A 20,573-nucleotide genomic window follows, 5' to 3' on the forward strand; every position below is an offset into this window, starting at 1 on the left:
ATATTTGCTCATCTCTATTTATGAGCTGCTCTGTGGAGAAATCTACAATACAGCAAAGAGAGAGACAAGCAGAGGCGGGGATCGGAAGTGAGTGCGCTACATCAGCCAATGAAAGCTCTTCCCCATTGTACCCACTCCTCCTTACTGTGCCCACTGCTCCTTACAGTAATACTTCTCCCTACTCTGCATGCTGCTTTTTTCTTTTATCCTCTCTTCCTTACTGTACCCACTGCTCCTTGCTGTGCCTCGTTCTCCTTAATGAATCCGCTCTTCCTTACTGAGCATGCTTTTTCCGTTGTCCTCTGCTCCTTGCTGTGCCTTGTTTTCATATTATGCCACCTCCTCCATACTGTGCATGCGCCTCTCTATTTTCTGCTCCTAATTATTGTACCAGCTCCTCCCTACTGTGTTCTCTCCTATTTACTATGCAAGCTCCTCCCTACTGTGCCAGCTCTTCTTTACTGTACTCATTGCTCCCTGCTGTGCCTGGTGCTACTGTGCCCACTGCTCCTTACTATGCCTGCTCCTCCTAATGCCCGCTACTCCTCAGTATGCCCACCCCTTACTATGCCCGCTCATCCTTACTATGCCCGCTCCTCCTTACTATGTCCGCTCATCTAAACTATGCCCATTCGTCCTCACTATGCCCGCTCCTTACTGTGCCCACTCCTCCTTACTATGCCTGCTCCTCCTAATGCCCGCTACTCCTTAGTATGCCCACCCCTTACTATGCCCGCTCCTCCTTACTATGTCCGCTCATCTAAACTATGCCCATTCGTCCTCACTATGCCCGCTCCTCCTTACTGTGCCCACTCCTCCTTACTATGCCTGCTCCTCCTAATGCCCGCTACTCCTTAGTATGCCCACCCCTTACTATGCCTGCTCCTCCTTACTATGCCTGCTCCTCCTAATGCCCGCTACTCCTTAGTATGCCCACCCCTTACTATGCCTGCTCCTCCTTACTATGCCTGCTCCTCCTAATGCCCGCTACTCCTTAGTATGCCCACCCCTTACTATGCCTGCTCCTCCTAATGCCCGCTACTCCTTAGTATGCCCACCTCTTACTATGCCCGCTCCTCCTTACTATGCCTGCTCCTCCTAATGCCCGCTACTCCTTAGTATGACCACCCCTTACTATGCCCGCTCCTCCTTACTATGCCTGCTCCTCCTAATGCCCGCTACTCCTTAGTATGCCCACCTCTTACTATGCCCGCTCCTCCTTACTATGCCCATTCGTCCTCACTATGCCCACTCCTCCTTACTATGCGAGCTCATCCTATCTTTTTTTGCCAAATACACAGAAAACCCTAATAACCCCTATGGAAGGAGTCCATTTGAGGTACAATATTATAAAACTGAGGGATGCTGAAAGGAAAAAAATAATGACGCAAAAGGAAAGGCAAAAAAAAAGTGCAAAATGAAAATGTACTGGTGAGGGGAGGGGGTTAACATAAGTTTTTCAAAAACCTGCATAAACTGACATGACAGGAAAATAGTAAAAAAAAAAACAGTGCTCGTACCATGCAGCTATAACACTGAGCCGTCTCTCTGCTGTGAATGAAAGGAGTCGGCTCTGCAGTGTGTACTCAGTACATGTGGTACGCGCAGGCGCACAGTGATTGGAGGCATTATGGTCTTCACAAACATGGCCGCGGCTCCGCAGTAGTCCACCAGGTGCCCTCTAGTGCCGCACGTGGGTTTGAGGCTACGTCATCATTCGGGGCCGCCTGTACGGCAGCCATGTGGACGGTACAGTATGGCAGCTCCTGACAACCCCGGGGATTCCGCAGCCGATGTCTCGGAGAAGCCGGCGGCCCTCTCGTTCCTCACGCTGCCGTCCTTCTCCGAGGCCTGCGGGTTCATTGACAGCAATCATTCGTGCTTGGCGGTGAGGACGCACCGCAGACATATAGCGCTGGCCCCCAAGTACATGAGCAAGAAGCGGAGCGGTATAACCGAGCACCTGACCGCCGAGCTGCTGAAGTACAACGTGATGTAAGTGCGCGCTCAGTGCTGCCATCTGCTGCTGGGGGCTTGTTATTGTTACTGTTTGTTTTGTTTTTTTAGCTGCTGATGTAAAGACTAACTTTTGGGGTTTGTCACTTCTGAGATCAAAACATTTTTCTTTTAATTTAACCATCGAAGGAGCTGTGTGAGGGTTTATGTGCTGCAAACTGGTCACCAGCGCAGGTTGTTATATAAAAACTAACAAAAGCCGCTGTGCTTTATTCACTATCCCCCGGTCCAGCTCTGGGTCTCTGCTGGGGTGGCGGGTCTGGTATTGGCTGCAGCAGCTCTGTGGGGCTCGTTCTATCTATGTGGGCCCACTGACCGCACCGTGTTCATTATGTCTGCACCACAGACGGTAGTAGACACTGGGAGCTCAGTGCTGGACCCAGGAATAGTGAGTGAAGCGCCAGGCTGAGATCATACAGCCAGTGCCTGATACGCGCTGCCCGGACCTTCTCTTTAACGCCAGCTCCGATTGCTGCTGTCTGTGCTGATACTTAGCAGCTGCCATCAGTCCTGTAGAGCTGGGGACTAGTGATGAGCGAACATGGTCTGATAAGGTGTTATATGAGCATGCTCCGTGCAGACAGAGTATCTCGGGCACGCTGAAATAATATGTTCGATCCCCGCGGCTGTATCTCATTGCTGTTTGACAACACATGCAGGGATGATCTGTTTGTTAGTAAATCCCTGCATGTCTTGCAGCCGCGGGGACTCGAACATATTATTCAAGCAAGATCGGATCACAATGCACGGACTGCCCGCTGCTCCTCCGGCCAGTCCATGCGCTTAGTTTCGATCTCTACAGTTAATCCGTCCGTCTGACTGCGCCCTGACACTGTCATTTCACAGCAGAGCTGTTTTGTGATAGAATCTTTGTCCTTCTAGATTGGAAGGCGTCCCCGTGGCCTACGATAACATCAAGCTGATTGGCGAGTTGGGAGACATTTACGATGACGTGGGATACATTCACATCAATATTGAAGCTGACTTTGTGGTTTTCCAGCCGCAGTACGGAGAGAAGCTTGTGGTAAGTTTGGACTTGTGATCGTCAGTGTGAGCATATTCTATCGTCTGCGTATTATGGTGTCTGAAAAGCGTTTCTGCTTGCCCTTGTGAAGATATGTTGCTGGCAGGGCTGAGAAGTCTGAGTCAGTTGAGGTGAAAAATCACTGCACTTATCCAGCTCAAGAAGGAGTTGCTTAGGTGATCACTTTATTGAGATACGGTGATGAAGCCGAAACGACAGGTGATAAGGCAATTAGCGTTTCAGCCACCCAGTGGCCTTGATCACAATAATGCTGTAACAAACAGAAAAAATACAATGAACCGTCAGGTGCATTTATATACAACGTCACATGACTATATACAGTGCTACAGCAATATATACAAAATATGCAATTTACGGAAAAACTTTTTACAATTTCAAGAAAGAATCATATGTACAATTATGGAAAACATGTCAGGGTCCTCAGATAACAAGAAAAATAGAGAAATATATTCTTCCTGAGACCTGTGTTGCAAAGGACATTGAAAACGAGTTAGGTCAGATTTAAAGGGCACCTGTCACCCCGAAAATCGCGGGTGAGCTAAGTCCACCGACATCAAGGGCTTATCTACAGCACTCTGTAATGCTGTAGATAAGTCCCCGATGTTACCTGGAAGATGAGAAAAAGACGTTAGATTATACTCACCCAGGGGCGGTCCCACTGTTGGTCTGGGTCCGGCGCCTCCCATCTTCAAAGGATGATGTCCTCTTCTGGTCTTCACGTTGCGGCTCCAGCACAGGCGTACTTTGTCTGCCCTGATGAGGACAGAGCAAAGTACTGCTGTGCACAGGTGCTGGGCCTCTCTGACCTTTCCCTGCGCACTGCAGTACTTTGCTCTGCCCTCAACAGGGCAGACAAAGTACGCCTGCGCTGGAGCCGCAAGACCAGAAGAGGACGTCATCCTATGAAGATGGGAGGCGCCGGACCCAGACCAACAGTGGGACCGCCCCTGGGTGAGTATAATCTAACCTCTCATCTTTTAGGATACATTGGGGGCTTATCTACAGCATTACAGAATGCTGTAGATAAGCCCCTGATGCCGTGGGCTTACCTCACCCGCGATTTTCAGGGTGACAGGTTCCCTTTAAGAGAGACTACCAATCACACATTCCGGAAGGTAAAACACATGCACATACCCTTTATGGTGGTTCGTTTCTATCAGTGGACGTTTTGTTGTTTAAAGGTAATCAGTTGAGAAGATGGCCAAGTCTTAGGGTACCGTCACACTAAGCGACGCTGCTGCGATACCGACAACGATGTCGATCGCTGCAGCGTCGCTGTTTGGTCGCTGGAGAGCGGTCACACAGACAGCTCTCCAGCGACCAACGATGCCGGTAACCAGGGTAAACATCGGGTTACTAAGCGCAGGGCCGCGCTTAGTAACCCGATGTTTACCCTGGTTACCAGCGTAAACGTTAAAAAAACAAACACTACATACTTACCTTCAGCTGTCTGTCCTCCGGCGCTCTGCTTTCCTCTGCACTGTCAGCGCCGGTCAGCCGGAAAGCAGAGCGGTGACGTCACCGCTGTGCTTTCTGGCTGGCTAGCGCTGACACAGGATGCAGGAGGAGTGCAGAGAAGCACAGCGCCGGGGACAGACAGCGGTAGGTAAGTATGTAGTGTTTGTTTTCCCGTCTCCCATGACAGCACACCTGAGAGAGGGGATCCGCCCAGTCAGGACAGGAAACCTACTGAAATAAAAGGGCGGTACCTCTCCCTCGCTTCAGTTGGGTTTCCTGTCCTGAGGGAAACCCTTGTACTGAATGTACGGCGGTACGTTGATGGAAGATTCCACTCACCCACTCCTGTCCCGGCTCTGGAAGAACAGGCAGAATGCCTGTAGGCCGGCCTTCAGGGTGTGGAAGCGCCGTTCGCAGGTCCTGGGGCCTTAGCGCACGTGTGGGCGTTTGGCAGCGCAGTCCGGAGTCCTGTGGCTCTTCTGCGGCTGCCACGCCGCTCTCTTCCCCCTCTGCTGCCGCCGGCTCTGGTTTCCGGGTGCGCGGCGGTGATGCGCGCGGGGCATGCTGGGAGTAGGCGCGGCCTCGTGACGTCGCCGCTGCGCACCGGATCCAAGATGGCGGCGCCCATGAACAAGCGCTGCGGCGTCTCAGGAATCCCCTGGCGGTCTCCGGTGGGCGCAGAGGCGGGGGAGGGGCAGTAATTGGTACCGGAGGAGGCGGTGAGCAGAGTGGATCACCCTTTAAAAGGGTGTGAATCCACAAGAAAAGTGCTCACATATACAGAGCTCCACTAAGACTGTATGGAGCAACACTCAAACTCTTCACCACAGCAGCAGCAGCAGCAGGAAAACTTATCAGGAGTTATGTCTGCTCACCAGCATGCTAGGAGAAGAATCGGCAGCCATCCGGATCGGAAATCACAGGACTCCTCAGCTTCTAGGAGAGACGTTATCCGTACTCCAGATCAGCCTCAAAAGCCGGTACCCTTGAGTGTCAGCGGGTGGTGAGTGATCTTCGTGAATGTCACATGGTGTTAATGGGCTACATATCTCTGCTTGTTTATCAGACGCCGAGGAAGGCTAGTGCCAAGTCCAAGAATAAAGAATGTGCCCTCTGCAAAGCCCCGCTAGCAGTCCAATGGCAGAAAAGCCTCTGTGCGGACTGCATTCAAAAAACTATTCAAGATGAAACCCCTGACTTTGCCGCTAGCCTCAGGGCCATGATTAGAGCAGAGGTTAAAGGGTCTTTAAAATCAGCACTTAAAAAGAGAAGTGGCAAGGCCTTAGAGACTGTTCCAGATTCTGATACCCCTCAATCTGATGAGGAATATCAAGAAAGACCTCTGTCTCCTTGTTCATCCTCTTCTGTACTCTCGGGCTCCTCTTCGGATAGTGATGTTGGGGGCCGACCATGCTTCCTAACTGAAAACACAGATAACTAGTTAAGTCTGTTAGGGCTACAATGGGCCTTAAGGACGAGAAGGAGTCCAGATCTGTAGAGGACGTTATGTTCGGTGGTTTGGAGGAGAAGAGGAAGCGTACCTTCCCTGTAAATAATAGAATTAAAACCCTTATAGAAAAGGAGTGGAAGAAGCCTGAAAAGTCGGGTAGTCTTCCCTCAGCTTCCAAGAGACATTATCCTTTTGATGATAAGGATTCAGAAATATGGGACAAAGCCCCCAAAATTGATGGTGCAGTGGCCAGATCTTCTAAGAGGTCTTCCCTTCCCTTGGATGATTCAGGTGTCCTTAGAGACCCTCTGGATAAAAAGGCCGATGCTTTTTTAAAACATGCCTGGGAGGCAGCCGCAGGGGGTTTAAAGCCGGCAATAGCTGGTACATGTGTTGCCCGCTCCCTTATAGTCTGGCTGCAACAATTAGAAGATCAATTAAAATCTAGAGTGCCGAGAGATGAAATTCTAGCCAATATGGCAATGGCACAAGGAGCAGCAGCCTTTATAGCGGATTCCTCAGCCGACTATGTTAGACTTGCAGCTAGGGCAGCGGGATTGTCTAATGCGGCAAGACGTGCCTTGTGGTTGAAGGGGTGCCCAGGGGACTTACCCTCAAAAAATAGACTCTTCCATTCCGTGCGACGGCAAATTCCTCTTCGGTCAGAAACTGGAGGACATTTTAGAGAAAGCTGGCGACAAGAAAAAAGGTTTCCCCCGTTTTCCAGTGGATATTAGACGGCCTTATTTTCGGAGAGGAAAATTTAATAGAGGTCGCCCTCCAGGGGATAGAAGAAACTGGGATTATAGAGATAGAAAAGGATCGGGGTATATGTTTAAGGGTCCCTCCACATCCACAAAAAAGCCCCCCCCCCAATGACGCCATGCTAGAAGTAGGGGGAAGGCTTTCTTTCTATCGTCACGCCTGGTTGAATATTTCCTCCAGTCATTGGGCGTTGAATGTTGTCAGCAACGGACTAAAAATAAAGTTTATCCATCCACCTCGACACACTTTTGTGTTAACACCTTGCAGGAAGCTTCCAGAAGAACAACTAGCTCTGGAAACAGAGGTATTGGGGCTAGTTCTAAAAAAGGTCCTAGTAGAAGTTCCAAAAGTAGAGGAAGGAGAAGGGTTTTATTCCCCTCTTCTTGATACGAAAACCAGATGGCTCACTAAGGACTATTGTCAACCTAATAAAACTGAATCGGTCAATACAAAATTACTCCTTCAAGATGGAGTCGGTAAGCTCAGCAATAAAAATGCTGTTTCCAGACTGCTTCATGGCAGCTATAGACTTAAAGGACGCGTACTACCATGTCCCAATTCATCAAGACTATCAAAAATTTCTGAGGGTAGCGCTGTTCGTCCAAGGTCAGCTCAAACACTACCAGTATGCTGCCCTTCCATTTGGTCTATCAATAGCGCCAAGGATATTTACAAAGTTAATGTCAGAGGTCATGTCCTTCCTCCGTTCCCGGGACATAGTCATCGTCCCGTACCTAGACGACTTCCTAATAATAGGCAGAACAGTGGATCACTTTCTTGCGCAGATAGAAGAAGTGACTACGACCCTAGCAGTATTAGGTTGGGAAGTAAATGTCGCCAAGTCAAGATTAACACCGGTGAAGGTTCAATCCTTCCTGGGGTTAGTTCTGGACTCCACGCGTCAACTCTGTCTCCTGCCGGAGAACAAAATATCAAAAATACAAAGTCTTGTGGAATTGGCGATACATCACCCTGTAATGACACTGAGAAAGGCAATGTCCCTGCTAGGGTCACTAACATCCTGTATTCCTGCTGTAAAATGGGCACAACTTCACCTGAGGCAATTACAGTGGGAGGTCCTGTCAACACAGAGGTTGTTAGAAGGGCATTTAGAGGGAAAAATTCACCTCTCAATACGCGTCAGAGATTCCCTAGTCTGGTGGTCAGTAAGGGATCACTTGAGCTCAGGGGTTCAGTGGCTGACTCCAATAGAGGATGTGATCACAACAGACGCGAGTGGTACAGGATGGGGTGCACATCTGAGGTCCCTTTCCGTTCAGGGGTCCTGGTCCCATACAGAAAAACTTCAAACATCCAATATAAGAGAGTTATGGGCTGTAGAAAGGGCAGTAAAACATTTCCTCCCAATTCTTCAGGGTCGTCATACCAGAGTAATGTCCGACAATTACGCGGTAGTAGCATATATCAACCATCAGGGGGGAACGAGATCCTTTTCACTCATGAAAGCAACATCGGCGCTCCTTCAGTTAGCAGAATCTCACCTACTGTCCATCACAGCTCTACACATAAAGGGGGTCGAAAACACGAAGGCGGACTACTTAAGTCGAAAAAAGCTAAGACAGGGAGAATGGTCACTGAATCCCAGGGTATTCCGACAAATAGTACAGGCCTGGGGAGAACCAGTAATAGACTTGTTTGCCACGCTTCAAAACAGGAAGGTGAAGAGGTTCTGTTCGCTAGACCCGAGGGGGAACCCGGTTGCAGTAGATGCCCTCCGCATTCCATGGAAGTTCAGTCTCGCTTACGTGTTTCCCCCAATAGCGTTAATACCGGTTGTAGTGAGGAAGATCAGGTCGGAGCAGGCAAGAATGATTCTGATTGCTCCATTCTGGCCGAAAAGGCCATGGTTTTCTCTCTTAAGACAAATGTCGGTAACCGATCCATGGATCCTACCAGAGGTCCCGGACCTGCTTACCCAGGGTCCAGTATGCCACTCTCAAGTGAAGGGCTTCCATCTGGCAGCCTGGAATTTGAGAGGGCATTACTGAGCCGACAGGGATTCTCGCCAGGGTTAGTCTCCACCCTGTTGAAAAGCAGGAAGCCGGTTACATCAAGAATTTATGGTAGGACATGGAAGAGATTTCTAGAGTTTTTAGGACAACCTTTGACAGACGAGGCTCCTGTGGGTGCTATTTTAGAGTTTCTGTAAGCAGGCTTACAGCTAGGACTGGCTACCAATACACTTAAGGTTCAAGTGTCAGCATTAGGAGCTTTATATCATTGCAATTTAGCCTCCAATAAATGGGTTGCTCGGTTCATTAGATCATGTAGTAGGTCTAGACCTGTAGTAATTCAAAAAATTCCTCCCTGGGATTTAAATCTCGTTTTAGATGCTCTAACTAAGAAACCTTTTGAGCCCTTGCAAGAATTATCAATAAAATTTCTTACTTTAAAAACCGTGCTATTGGTAGCCTTGACATACGCACGTAGAGTGAGTGACTTACAAGCCCTGTCTGTTTGTCCTCCATACACTCAGATATATGACGACAGGGTGGTTCTAAGACCAGACCCGGCTTACCTACCTAAGGTAGTCCTTAAATTTCATAGGAGTCAGGAAATTGTATTACCCTCTTTTTGTGCTAATCCAAAAAATCCAGGTGAGGAGGGGTTTCACACTCTTGATGTAAGAAGGTCTATGTTGCAGTACATATCCTTGACTAGTCAGTGGAGGAAGGATCAGTCTCTGTTTGTAGCCTTCCAGGGTAGCAGGAAAGGTCATGGGGTGTCCAAAGGTACTATTGCCAGATGGATTAGGGAGGCCATTAGCTTATCCTATACTGCATGTGGCGTTCCGATCCCTGATGGCATCAAGGCTCACTCCACCAGGGCCGTGGCTACTTCCTGGGCAGAAAAAGCAGAGGTATCGCTTGATCAGATATGTAAGGCTGCTACCTGGTCCTCACCATCTACAGTGGGGCAAAAAAGTATTTAGTCAGTCAGCAATAGTGCAAGTTCCACCACTTAAAAAGATGAGAGGCGTCTGTAATTTACATCATAGGTAGACCTCAACTATGGGAGACAAACTGAGAAAAAAAAATCCAAAAAATCACACTGTCTGTTTTTTTAACATTTTATTTGCATATTATGGTGGAAAATAAGTATTTGGTCAGAAACAAAATTTCCTCTCAATACTTTGTAATCCTTTGCAATCCTTTGTTGGCAATGACAGAGGTCAAACGTTTTCTGTAAGTCTTAACAAGGTTGCCACACACTGTTGTTGGTATGTTGGCCCATTCCTCCATGCAGATCTCCTCTAGAGCAGTGATGTTTTTGGCTTTTCGCTTGGCAACACGGACTTTCAACTCCCTCCAAAGGTTTTCTATAGGGTTGAGATCTGGAGACTGGCTAGGCCACTCCAGGACCTTGAAATGCTTCTTAAGAAGCCACTCCTTCGTTGCCCTGGCGGTGTGCTTTGGATCATTGTCATGTTGAAAGACCCAGCCACGTTTCATCTTCAATGCCCTTGCTGATGGAAGGAGGTTTGCACTCAAAATCTCACGATACATGGCCCCATTCATTCTTTCATGTACCCGGATCAGTCGTCCTGGCCCCTTTGCAGAGAAACAGCCCCAAAGCAAGATGTTTCCACCACCATGCTTTACAGTAGGTATGGTGTTTGATGGATGCAACTCAGTATTCTTTTTCCTCCAAACACGACAAGTTGTGTTTCTACCAAACAGTTCCAGTTTGGTTTCATCAGACCATAGGACATTCTCCCAAAACTCCTCTGGATCATCCAAATGCTCTCTAGCAAACTTCAGACGGGCCCGGACATGTACTGGCTTAAGCAGTGGGACACGTCTGGCACTGCAGGATCTGAGTCCATGGTGGCGTAGTGTGTTACTTATGGTAGGCCTTGTTATATTGGTCCCAGCTCTCTGCAGTTCATTCACTAGGTCCCCCCACTTGGTTCTGGGATTTTTGCTCACCATTCTTGTGATCATTCTGACCCCACGGGGTGGGATTTTGCGTGGAGCCCCAGATCGAGGGAGATTATCAGTGGTCTTGTATGTCTTCCATTTTCTAATTATTGCTCCCACTGTTGATTTCTTCACTCCAAGCTGGTTGCCTATTGCAGATTCAGTCTTCCCAGCCTGGTGCAGGGCTACAATTTTGTTTCTGGTGTCCTTTGACAGCTCTTTGGTCTTCACCATAGTGGAGTTTGGAGTCAGACTGTTTGAGGGTGTGCACAGGTGTCTTTTTATACTGATAACAAGTTTAAATAGGTGCCGTTACTACAGGTAATGAGTGGAGGAAAGAGGAGACTCTTAAAGAAGAAGTTACAGGTCTGTGAGAGCCTGAAATCTTGATTGTTTGTTTCTGACCAAATACTTATTTTCCACCATAATATGCAAATAAAATGTTAAAAAAACAGACAATGTGATTTTCTGGATTTTTTTTTTCTCAGTTTGTCTCCCATAGTTGAGGTCTACCTATGATGTAAATTACAGACGCTTCTCATCTTTTTAAGTGGTGGAACTTGCACTATTGCTGACTGACTAAATACTTTTTTGCCCCACTGTACCTTCTTTAAACACTACCGACTAGATCTATCCTCCTCTACTGACCTTACCTTTGGTAGAAGGGTGCTGCAAGCGGTGGTCCCTCCCTAAGGTGTTCCTTTCTCCAAAAATCTCTCAGGTGTGCTGTCATGGGAGACGGGAAAACACCAAGGTTACTTACTGGTAGCCGGTTTTTCCGGAGCCCATGACAGCACCTGTATATTCCCTCCCTTTTTTCACCCTTCGGTGTGCACTTTTAGTTGGGTGTTTTTGTTATTATTATAATGTGGTGGTGGATTACCATGTGTACTAACCAAGGAGGCCTCTCATGCTCTGAAAACCAACTGAAGCGAGGGAGATGTACCGCCCTTTTATTTCAGTAGGTTTCCTGTCCTGACTGGGCGGATCCCCTCTCTCAGGTGTGCTGTCATGGGCTCCGGAAAAACCGGCTACCAGTAAGTAACCTTGGTGTTTTTTTAACGTTTATGCTGGTAACCAGGGTAAACATCGGGTTACTAAGCGCGGCCCTGCGCTTAGTAACCCAATGTTTACCCTGGTTACCAGTGAAGACATCGCTGGATCGGTGTCACACACGCCGATCCAGCGATGTCTGCAGGGAGTCCAGCGACGAAATAAAGTTCTGGACTTTCCTCAGCGACCAACGATCTCCCAGCAGGGGCCTGATCGTTGGTCGCTGTCACACATAACTATTTCCTTAACGATATCATTGCTACATCACAAAAAGCAACGATATCGTTAACGATATCGTTATGTGTGACGGTACGTTTAACCTGTTTGAGGTGATAGGAGATAATAAGAGCTAGCCGAATGCATATATCACTATATATGTGTATATCTCCATAAGTCCCGGATAACCTCCTCGCCTAAAGTGCAATATTGTGAATAGACTTCTAGAAATCTGTGAGAATTTAATATTTAAAGGCATCTGGGGGTTAGAATATAGAAATAGGTATTTACCCCATACAGGAATATATGGCCAGTGATCCAAACAGGGAATATCCCAAAAGGGTTTGCTGCAACATAACCAAATAAGTAGATATTTCTACTGTACTTTTCAAGTGATAAAGTTCCCATTAAATGATTGGCTATATCATACTTGCCCGTGTAGCGTTGAGCCATCAGGGACTGAAGTAGATAGCGGTAACGGCGCTGTATGTGCACACTTGCCCGAAAGGATTATAAATGCTTAGGTCTGTAAATAAGTAAACCATGTAACTTAAGGGATCTGCATGTGAACTAAACAGGACTTATCTGTCATATCTGGTCGTCTCATATCCATTGGCAGCGCAGTAGGGACCGCAATCCTGGCCCTGGAAGCCAGTGTTGGTGGCAAAGTGGGAGGTGCCAACACAGTATGTGTCCCGGCCAAAAGAGCGGCTGTGGCGTTAAAGGGCGATGCCGCTGTATAAATGCTCAGGCCGGTCATGTGACCAGACGTGGTGAGACGCCTGCGCCGTGTGCAGCGGTGATTGTTATCATAGTGATTTCTTGCGCAGTAGGGCTGATTCTGGTGCATTCACAGTTCCTAGTGGGGATAGCGGTGGTTGCTATTGTGACCATGGCAGCATCTGCGTAGTAGGATGTGGTTCAAAATATCTCTGCGGCGCCTACGCCGTGTGCAGTGGTGATTGTTACCATAGTGATTCCTTGCACTTGCGCGGTAGGGCCGATTCCGGTGCAGCGCCTAGTGGGGACAGCAGTGGTTGCTATTGTTATCATGGCAGCGTCTGCATAGTAGGATGTGGTTCACAATATCTCTGCGGCGCCTACGCTGTGTGCAGCAGTGATTGTTACCATAGTGATTCCTTGCACTTGCGCGGTAGGGCCGATTCCGGTGCAGCGCCTAGTGGGGACAGCAGTGGTTGCTATTGTTATCATGGCAGCGTCTGCATAGTAGGATGTGGTTCACAATATCTCTGCGGCGCCTACGCTGTGTGCAGCGGTGATTGTTGCCATAGTGATTCCTTGCACTTGCGCGGTAGGACTGATTCCGGCGCATGCGGGGACATTGGTAGTTGCCATGGCAGCGTCTGCGTAGTAGGATGTGGTCTCTGCAGCACCGTAATTAGTAAAATAATATGGCAGACAGATAATCCAGAAAATAATACAGGTAAAATATACGGGACAAGTAAAATATAAAGTAGGAGTCCAAACTAATGATTATTCACAGAGAAGAACTTGAGTTGAAATAAATAAATACATAGAAAATAAATGGAAAATGAAAATAAGTAATTTTGGGTTGAGAATAAATGGGGAACGGGTTAAAGAAAAGTAAAAAGAAAGTTGGAGTCAGTGTCATGGAATTTGAGTTGTCGGAGGTTTGGCTTACCCACTCCACAGCCCTGGTTACTGGTTAGCCTTAAGAAAAACTGCTGGTACTCCGTGCCAATGGTTCTTTGTTGCACATCATGGTCACTATTCAGTGTACAGTCTTTTTATTAACACTGTGGTCCTCCAGACCAGGAGACAGGTTTATCTCTACATGCCCATTAGGCCGAGTGTATTGAGCAGTAGTGCACGTTTCCCCACAGATCCCGTGGGTCAGGAGATGGGCATGTGGTCTACCATACTATTCACACGGGGAGCCTGCACCTCCATTCTTTGACTGCGGCTCTCAGCTAATAGGGGCTCTTTTCAGACAGCACTTTCTACCATCTTCCATTTACCCGACATACTAAACTTCTACAGCACCATTGGCCAATACGGAATAATTCTATGGGTGAAAGATGGTGGCGGGTATCAATATGTGCCACCAAGATGTTATTCTACAGACTAATGCGGTCTTAAAGGGAACCTGTCACCTGAATTTGGCGGGACAGGTTTGCGGTCATATGGGCGGGGTTTTTGGGTGTTTGATTCACCCTTTCCTTACCCGCTGGCCGCAATATTGGGTTGAAGTTCATGCTGTGTCCTCCGAAGTACACGCCTGCACAAGGCAATCTTGCGCCTTGCGCAGGCGTGTTCTTCGGAGGACACAGCATGAACTTCAATCCAATATTGCAGCCAGCATGCAGCCAGCGGGTAAGGAAAGGGTGTATCAAACACCCGAAAACCCCACCCATATGACCGCAAACCTGTCCCGTCAAATTCAGGTGACCGGTTCCCTTTAAGGATGAAAGATTGTCATCCAGTTTTTGATTAGGCTCCTTATTCTCATCAAGCCTGGTGAAACTATTACTCGCTAAAATAATTCCTTCATGACCGAAGGATTCTCTATTATTTTAATTAACACGCTTAACCCTTTGTCTTCAAAACATATTAGATTAGATTTTTCTATTCAATATTTTGTTCTGTTGTCAGCCATTTTGAATATCTAAATGTTCTCCTAGGGCGTGGTCAACAAGAAGGCTCCCAGTCACATCGGCTGCCTTGTCCATGGCTGTTTCAATGCTTCCATACCGAGGCCCATGAAGATGCCCGTTGAAGCCTGGCAGCACGTGGACGTGCATGTAGGTGATCAGCTCGAATTTGAAGTCTTCCGATTGGATTCGGACGCAGTGGGAGTGCTCTGCATTCGCGGGAGATTGAGTAGAACGTAAGTTGTTACGGATTTACATAAACTGTGTATAATTCACCCGTCCATGTATCACGGATCGTGCATATCCCTCAATGCACAAACCGGCACTGGTCTCCAGGGTTGTAGGCATGTATAAAAGGGGTAAGTTCAGGTCAAGAGATCCGCAGCCAATCTGTGCATTGCAATCTGTTTTCGACCCGTCATACATGGATATCTGTGTCTGGGCACTCTTATTCACTAATAGACTTGTGTGGGAGACATGACAGCAGATAACTAATACCATAAATATAAATCCTAATAAAGCTCCTCTATTACAGCTCTGGTATGCGCTCCAGTTAGGAGAGATTAATATATGGCATGACTTTGCCCATACAATCTACTTCTAGTTTGTAAAGAGTGCAGTACAGTTTTATTTCCACTAGGTGAAGTACCATTAACCACTTAACACCAATAGTGTTCATGATCACAGGGAATCCTGTGTATGGATTGGGGCTCAGGAGCTGAACTCTCCATATTCGAGACATACTGACTATATTAAGTAGGATTTATTAAATAGGTGGCATCTGACAGTGGCATTTAAATGGAACTAGCCTTGTGATGCGATTACGGGGCTCCTGTGGGTCACTATGGCAGCTGGGGCCTGCTGTAGGCCTACGTTGCTGCCATCTGCCGAAGGACAAAAAATGTAAAATTATATTTTTTGCGCACTGAGCTTATATTAAAGGGAACCTGTCACCCCTCTCAGGCATTTGTAACTAAAAGAGCCACCTTGTGCTGCACCAATGCTGCATTCTGACAAGGTGGCTCTTTTAGTTATTGTTCCTGCCACTGCTGAAAGAATCGTTTATCAAATTTGTCCCTCATACCGTGAAATCGCCTCACAGCCGTCACTCAGGGCCTCTTTGCGCCGCCGCCTCTTCCTTCATTAGCGTCCCCGGCGCCTGCGCTGTAAGTTCGAAGGGCAGCGCAACTGCGTATTTTTTTCGGGCATGCGCTGTTGCGCTGCCCTTCGAACTTACAGCTCAGGCGCCGGGGACGCTAATGAAGGAAGAGGCGGCGGCGCCCGGAGGCTCTGAGTGACGGATGCGAGGTATCTGGATTAGGGGGGAAAGACCTGCCCCCGTGGTGATTTCACGGTATGAGGGACAAATTTGATAAACGATTCTTTCAGCAGTGGAAGGAACAAGAACTAAAAGAGCCACCTTGTCAGAATGCAGCATTAGTGCAGCACAAGGTGGCTCTTTTAGTTACAAACGCCTGGGGGCGTGACAGGTTCCCTTTAATACTATTATAAGTTTGCTGCAAGATTTTGACTGATTTTAATTGCACTTTTTAAAGGGAATCTGTTGATCGAAAAAACCAAACCTTTACACAGCTCTATGAACAGAAAAATAAAGTTATAGTCTCAGAAAACAGACATGATGTTCGTCTTTTTTTCTTTGTTTATAAAGGTCGGAGTATTTTTTTTTTTTTTTTTTTTTAGCCACTAAGTTTGGTATCGCTGTACTCAAACTGACCTGAAGAATCATTGTCAGGTAATTGAAAACAAAATGACAACAGGATAGGGTTTTATTTAGCTTTTTCTCCATATTACGTCCACGTGAATGATATCCCTCAAAGCTACAATCGTGTCTCCCCAAAAACAAGCTGTCATTGGGGAAAAATAGTCATGGCTCTTGATAGAAGAGGAGAAAAAACAACAAGGAATAATCGCTAAGTCTTGAAAGAGTCAAAGTACAGCGCACTTTCACAGCTATTTGCTTTTTTGTGTTTCTTATTGAAATGCACATCCAGAAATAATAAATCTGTATATCGATACCAAAAGTCACCCAGTGTTTTTGTTTGTTCTTTTCCAGAATGGAAGCTGAAGCTATTAATAAAATGAATGCAATGTCCGAAGAACAGAATGCCAATACATCACTCGTCAAGAACGGTTCTGAAATTACAGAGGAAGGGGTAGTTGATGAGACGACCATGCCATCACGGGACACCTCAAAATCAAAAGGCAAGAAACGTTCGTACAAAGAAACCTTTGCTCAAAACGAATGCACAGAGAACGAGCAAGATACTAACTTGAGTTTGGAAGAAGCTCCCAAGAAAAAGAGAAAGAAACACAAACATCAGGAAATCTTTTCGCAAGATCTATTTCTAGAAGTAGATGGAAATGTTGATGATTCCATCATGCAGACCTCGTTGCAATCAAATACAAAAAAGAAAAAGAAGAAGCATCGGGATTCTTTACAAAACATTGACAATGATGTAGCAGTAGACAGCGGTGTAGTTGGATCTGACAGCGCATCAGTGGTCTCCTCATATCGAGAACATAAAGCCAAAAAGTCCAAGAAAAAAAAAGAAAGAGACCTTGCTGATCTTGAGAGCAGCTTACACAATGGGACAGAAGATTCAATACTGACCGGAGATGGTGGATTAGAAGGACAAGTGACGGAACCTGTAGCCATAAAGAAACGGAAGAAGAAACACAAAAACACTTCTGCCATCCTGGATTAGGACACTGCTTCATTTGAATAACCCAATTTTACTAAGCTCTAGTGGGTTTCAGGCCAAAGATGATACAGAGGACAAAGTGGCTGCAAACAGCCAAAACATTATTGAATATAAAGAGATTGTGGACCTGCAGAAATTCTTGTTTTTCTTAAGAGAAAATATTTTAATATTTTTGTCCCCCATCCGTTTTAATAGCAGTCAGTATTGCCGTACAATGTATGGGATAATCTGACCCTGATGCAGTCACACCAAGATTTTTTACTGGATGTAAGTGTAATGGAGCAGAGTTCAGATTTAATGAATAAATTAAAGCGGTATGCTACCTTTATTACACTTTCAAATAAATGAAGCTCACATAAGTGAGAATACAGGTGAGGTCCTGCTGTGCTATTGAGACTAAAGATTACATTTCCCAAAAGTCTTCTGTTCCTTTCACTCAGTCTACAGCCACTGATTTAGCTCGGCTACAGGCGTTTTTAGAAAGCAAACATCCTTATCAGGGGGCATGATCGCAGCATAGAATATGAAATAATGCTGAACTTCAGGACGCAGAGCAGTGATGTACAAATGTATGACTATGAGAGCAAACTTATTAATGGCGTAAATTTGAATTAATAAAATATATATTTTTAGAGACTGGATATCCTTTGAATCTTGTTGCTCGGTCATTTCACCTAAACTTTTTCAGGGTTATGTTCAGAAAAGATATTACATTGATTTATTGGAAAATGTATCCTGCCCTTCAAGCCTGGCATAATGTCACAGTTATAACATCTGATATGAAGGCAAATAAGGCTGATGGTTCCCTGCCATCACATCGCTTTATGCCAGAAAAGTGCTTCTAATGGATAGTGATCATGTGATTTTAAACTTATGTATTGTGATCTGTCATGTTTCTTAGTACATTTGTCACCTAATCCATTATGGCTAAATTCCACAGCATAAATTGCTATGTTGAGGATTTAACATCCGCAGTGCAGGTCCATGTCTGCAGCTAATGGATAAAAATGGCAAGTTTGCTGCTATTATAAAATCCGCCCCTTATCCGGTACCATGTGAGCATACCCTTTAAAGAGATTAGATAAGATATAAAAGTGTCTGCATTCCTGACATCATGCTGATCTGTACCTGTCCAGTTTCCTTTATTTCGGCAGGAATGAGCTGCAATACTAACTTAACAAACAGGCAATCCCCACAAGTATTCAAGCTGACTAGCAGCCACAAATCATGCATCTGCGTCGACAAACTAAATATCCGAGCACGCCGAAATACTCGGAGACCGAGTGTGCTCGGAGAAACCCGAGTAAAGCGCATACTCGCTCATCACTAGTGTTGACAGCTTCAAGATGCCTCTTGTAAAAACTACTATAGTCACAGGCTTTGCTCAGGTGTGATTCTTCCACATGAACACTAGCCAGATCCTTAAGGTCCCATGGTCTCCTATGAACTCTTGAAATTTAGCTCCATAAGTTTTGTATTGGATTCAGGTCAAGTGATTGGCTGTGCCATTCTAGCTGGTTTATTTTCTTTCTTGGAAACCAATTGAGAGCTTCCTTGGCTGTGTGTCTGGGCTCATTGCTGAAATGTCCACCCACGTTTCATCTTCATCCTGGTAGATGACAGCAGATTTTTACCAAGAATGTCTGTACATTTGTCCATTCATCCTTCCTTCAATCATATGACGTTTGCCAGTGCCGTATGCTGAAGAACAGCCCCACACCGTGATGTTCTCACCTTCGTTGTTGGTATGGTGCTTTTGGTGTGGTATGTATTATGACATCCCAAATGTGTCTCATGGTCAAACTATATTCTCCCAGTATTTCACAGGCTTGTCTAAATGTTGTTGAGCAAACTATAAACGTGCTTGAGCAATGTTTTTGTGCAACAGGGGAATCATGCGTGGTGAGTGTGCATACAGGCCATGGAGGTTGAGTGCATTACTTAGTTTTCTTTGAAACAATATGTACCTGCTGAATCCAGGTCTTTCTGTAGGTCTTCACAATTGGTCCTTGGCTCTTGGACAACTCTTATGATTGTTTTCACTCTTCTGTCTGAAATTTTGGTCATGGCCAGTTTATAGTGAAATTATGTTCTTTCCACTCCCAGATTATCACCCCAACAGTGTTCACTAGAACCTTCAGTAATATAGAAATTGTTCTCTAACCAGTGCCGTGAGTATGTTTTGCAGCATTAAGGTTGTGAAGGTCTTGAGACAGTTCACTGGTTTTTACCCATCTTGAGATGTTTCTTGTGTGGTGGTGTTAAACCAGCTAATAATGAAAAATAGTTGTCAGGATTACTTTTTGATAGATTTCAGCTGTCGTCATGACTTTCCATGGCTTTTTTCACCTTTTTGCTTCATACTTTTTCCCTGTCGTTTTTTCATTATTACACAATTTATGGACATCCATGGGTTTTTTTTTTGGCTGTGTGTATTGGATGGGCTGTTACCAACATCTGGTGAGAATTTCATGTTGATAGCACATATAGAAATGTATTTACTTTGAAAATTGGTGACGCGTTCAATACGTATTTTACTCACTATACAGCTCGGGGAAAAATTAAGAGACCACTGCACAGTTTTATAAAAATCAGCTTCTCTACATGTATGAAAGCCATTCCATTCCAGTGTCAGTTGAATTCCAACCAGAGTACACCTCATTCTACTTAACGTGCTTCTGATTAGGTGATCACCTGAACCAAATCTTATTTAACAAAGGAAAGTATAAAACCCCGCAGTGGTGTTCACAATCCTCTTGCAATAGGACAAGCTGGATGGCGAAACAAGTGCTAGTAATATCCCAAAAGTAATAGGAATGGAAAAATAACTTTTAACCATGCCAAAGGAGTTGAAAAGAAGTCTTGAGTGAGGAAAAGAAGGGCTCAATTCTGCCTTTACTAGCATAGGGACACAGTGAGCGTCATGTTGCCTGATCCTTAAAATTTCTATGATGGCAGTCCATTACAACAAGGTCAAGCAGCAGACATTGGGGACAACAAAGCTACAGACCGAGAGAGGGCAAAAACAACTCTCCACTGACCGGGATGACCGTCATCTTATTCAAATGTCACTCAGCAACGACAGGATGACATCAAGTAACCTACAAAAGGAATTGCAAATGGCACCTGGGGTGTAGTGGACAGCAAGAACAGTTCATAATTGGCTCCTAGAGGCAGGACTCAAGTCAAGTAAAGCTAAAAAAAAGCTTTTAATAAATGAGAAGCAAAGGAGAGTCAGTCTGAAGTTTGCCAAAGACCATAAGGATTGGACCA

At 46.0% G+C, this 20,573-nt stretch overlaps 1 protein-coding gene across 1 annotated transcript; it reads left to right on the forward strand.

Annotated features, from left to right (window-relative positions):
• Positions 1-1,709: 1,709 nt before the first annotated feature.
• Positions 1,710-17,941, forward strand: POLR1F (RNA polymerase I subunit F). Its single transcript, XM_069729823.1, has 4 exons — positions 1,710-1,995; positions 2,899-3,040; positions 14,608-14,813; positions 16,652-17,941. The coding sequence occupies exons 1-4, from the start codon at positions 1,757-1,759 to the stop codon at positions 17,301-17,303; spliced, it is 1,239 nt and encodes a 412-aa protein (XP_069585924.1). The 5' UTR covers positions 1,710-1,756; the 3' UTR covers positions 17,304-17,941.
• The last annotated feature ends 2,632 nt before the right edge of the window (positions 17,942-20,573 follow it).

The sequence above is a fragment of the Ranitomeya imitator genome, chromosome 6, assembly GCF_032444005.1.
Source record: "Ranitomeya imitator isolate aRanImi1 chromosome 6, aRanImi1.pri, whole genome shotgun sequence".
NCBI classification, from domain to species: Eukaryota; Metazoa; Chordata; class Amphibia; order Anura; family Dendrobatidae; genus Ranitomeya; species Ranitomeya imitator.

What these genes read in the sequence shown, in the direction of transcription:
- POLR1F (XM_069729823.1), top strand. Translation starts at nt 1,757, where the DNA reads ATGGCAGCTCCTGACAACCCCGGGGATTCCGCAGCCGATGTCTCGGAG. An exon ending in AGTACGGAGAGAAGCTTGTG is followed by an intron (nt 3,041 to 14,607) that starts GTAAGTTTGGAC and finishes ATGTTCTCCTAG; the next exon opens with GGCGTGGTCAACAAGAAGGC. An exon ending in CGCGGGAGATTGAGTAGAAC is followed by an intron (nt 14,814 to 16,651) that starts GTAAGTTGTTAC and finishes GTTCTTTTCCAG; the next exon opens with AATGGAAGCTGAAGCTATTA.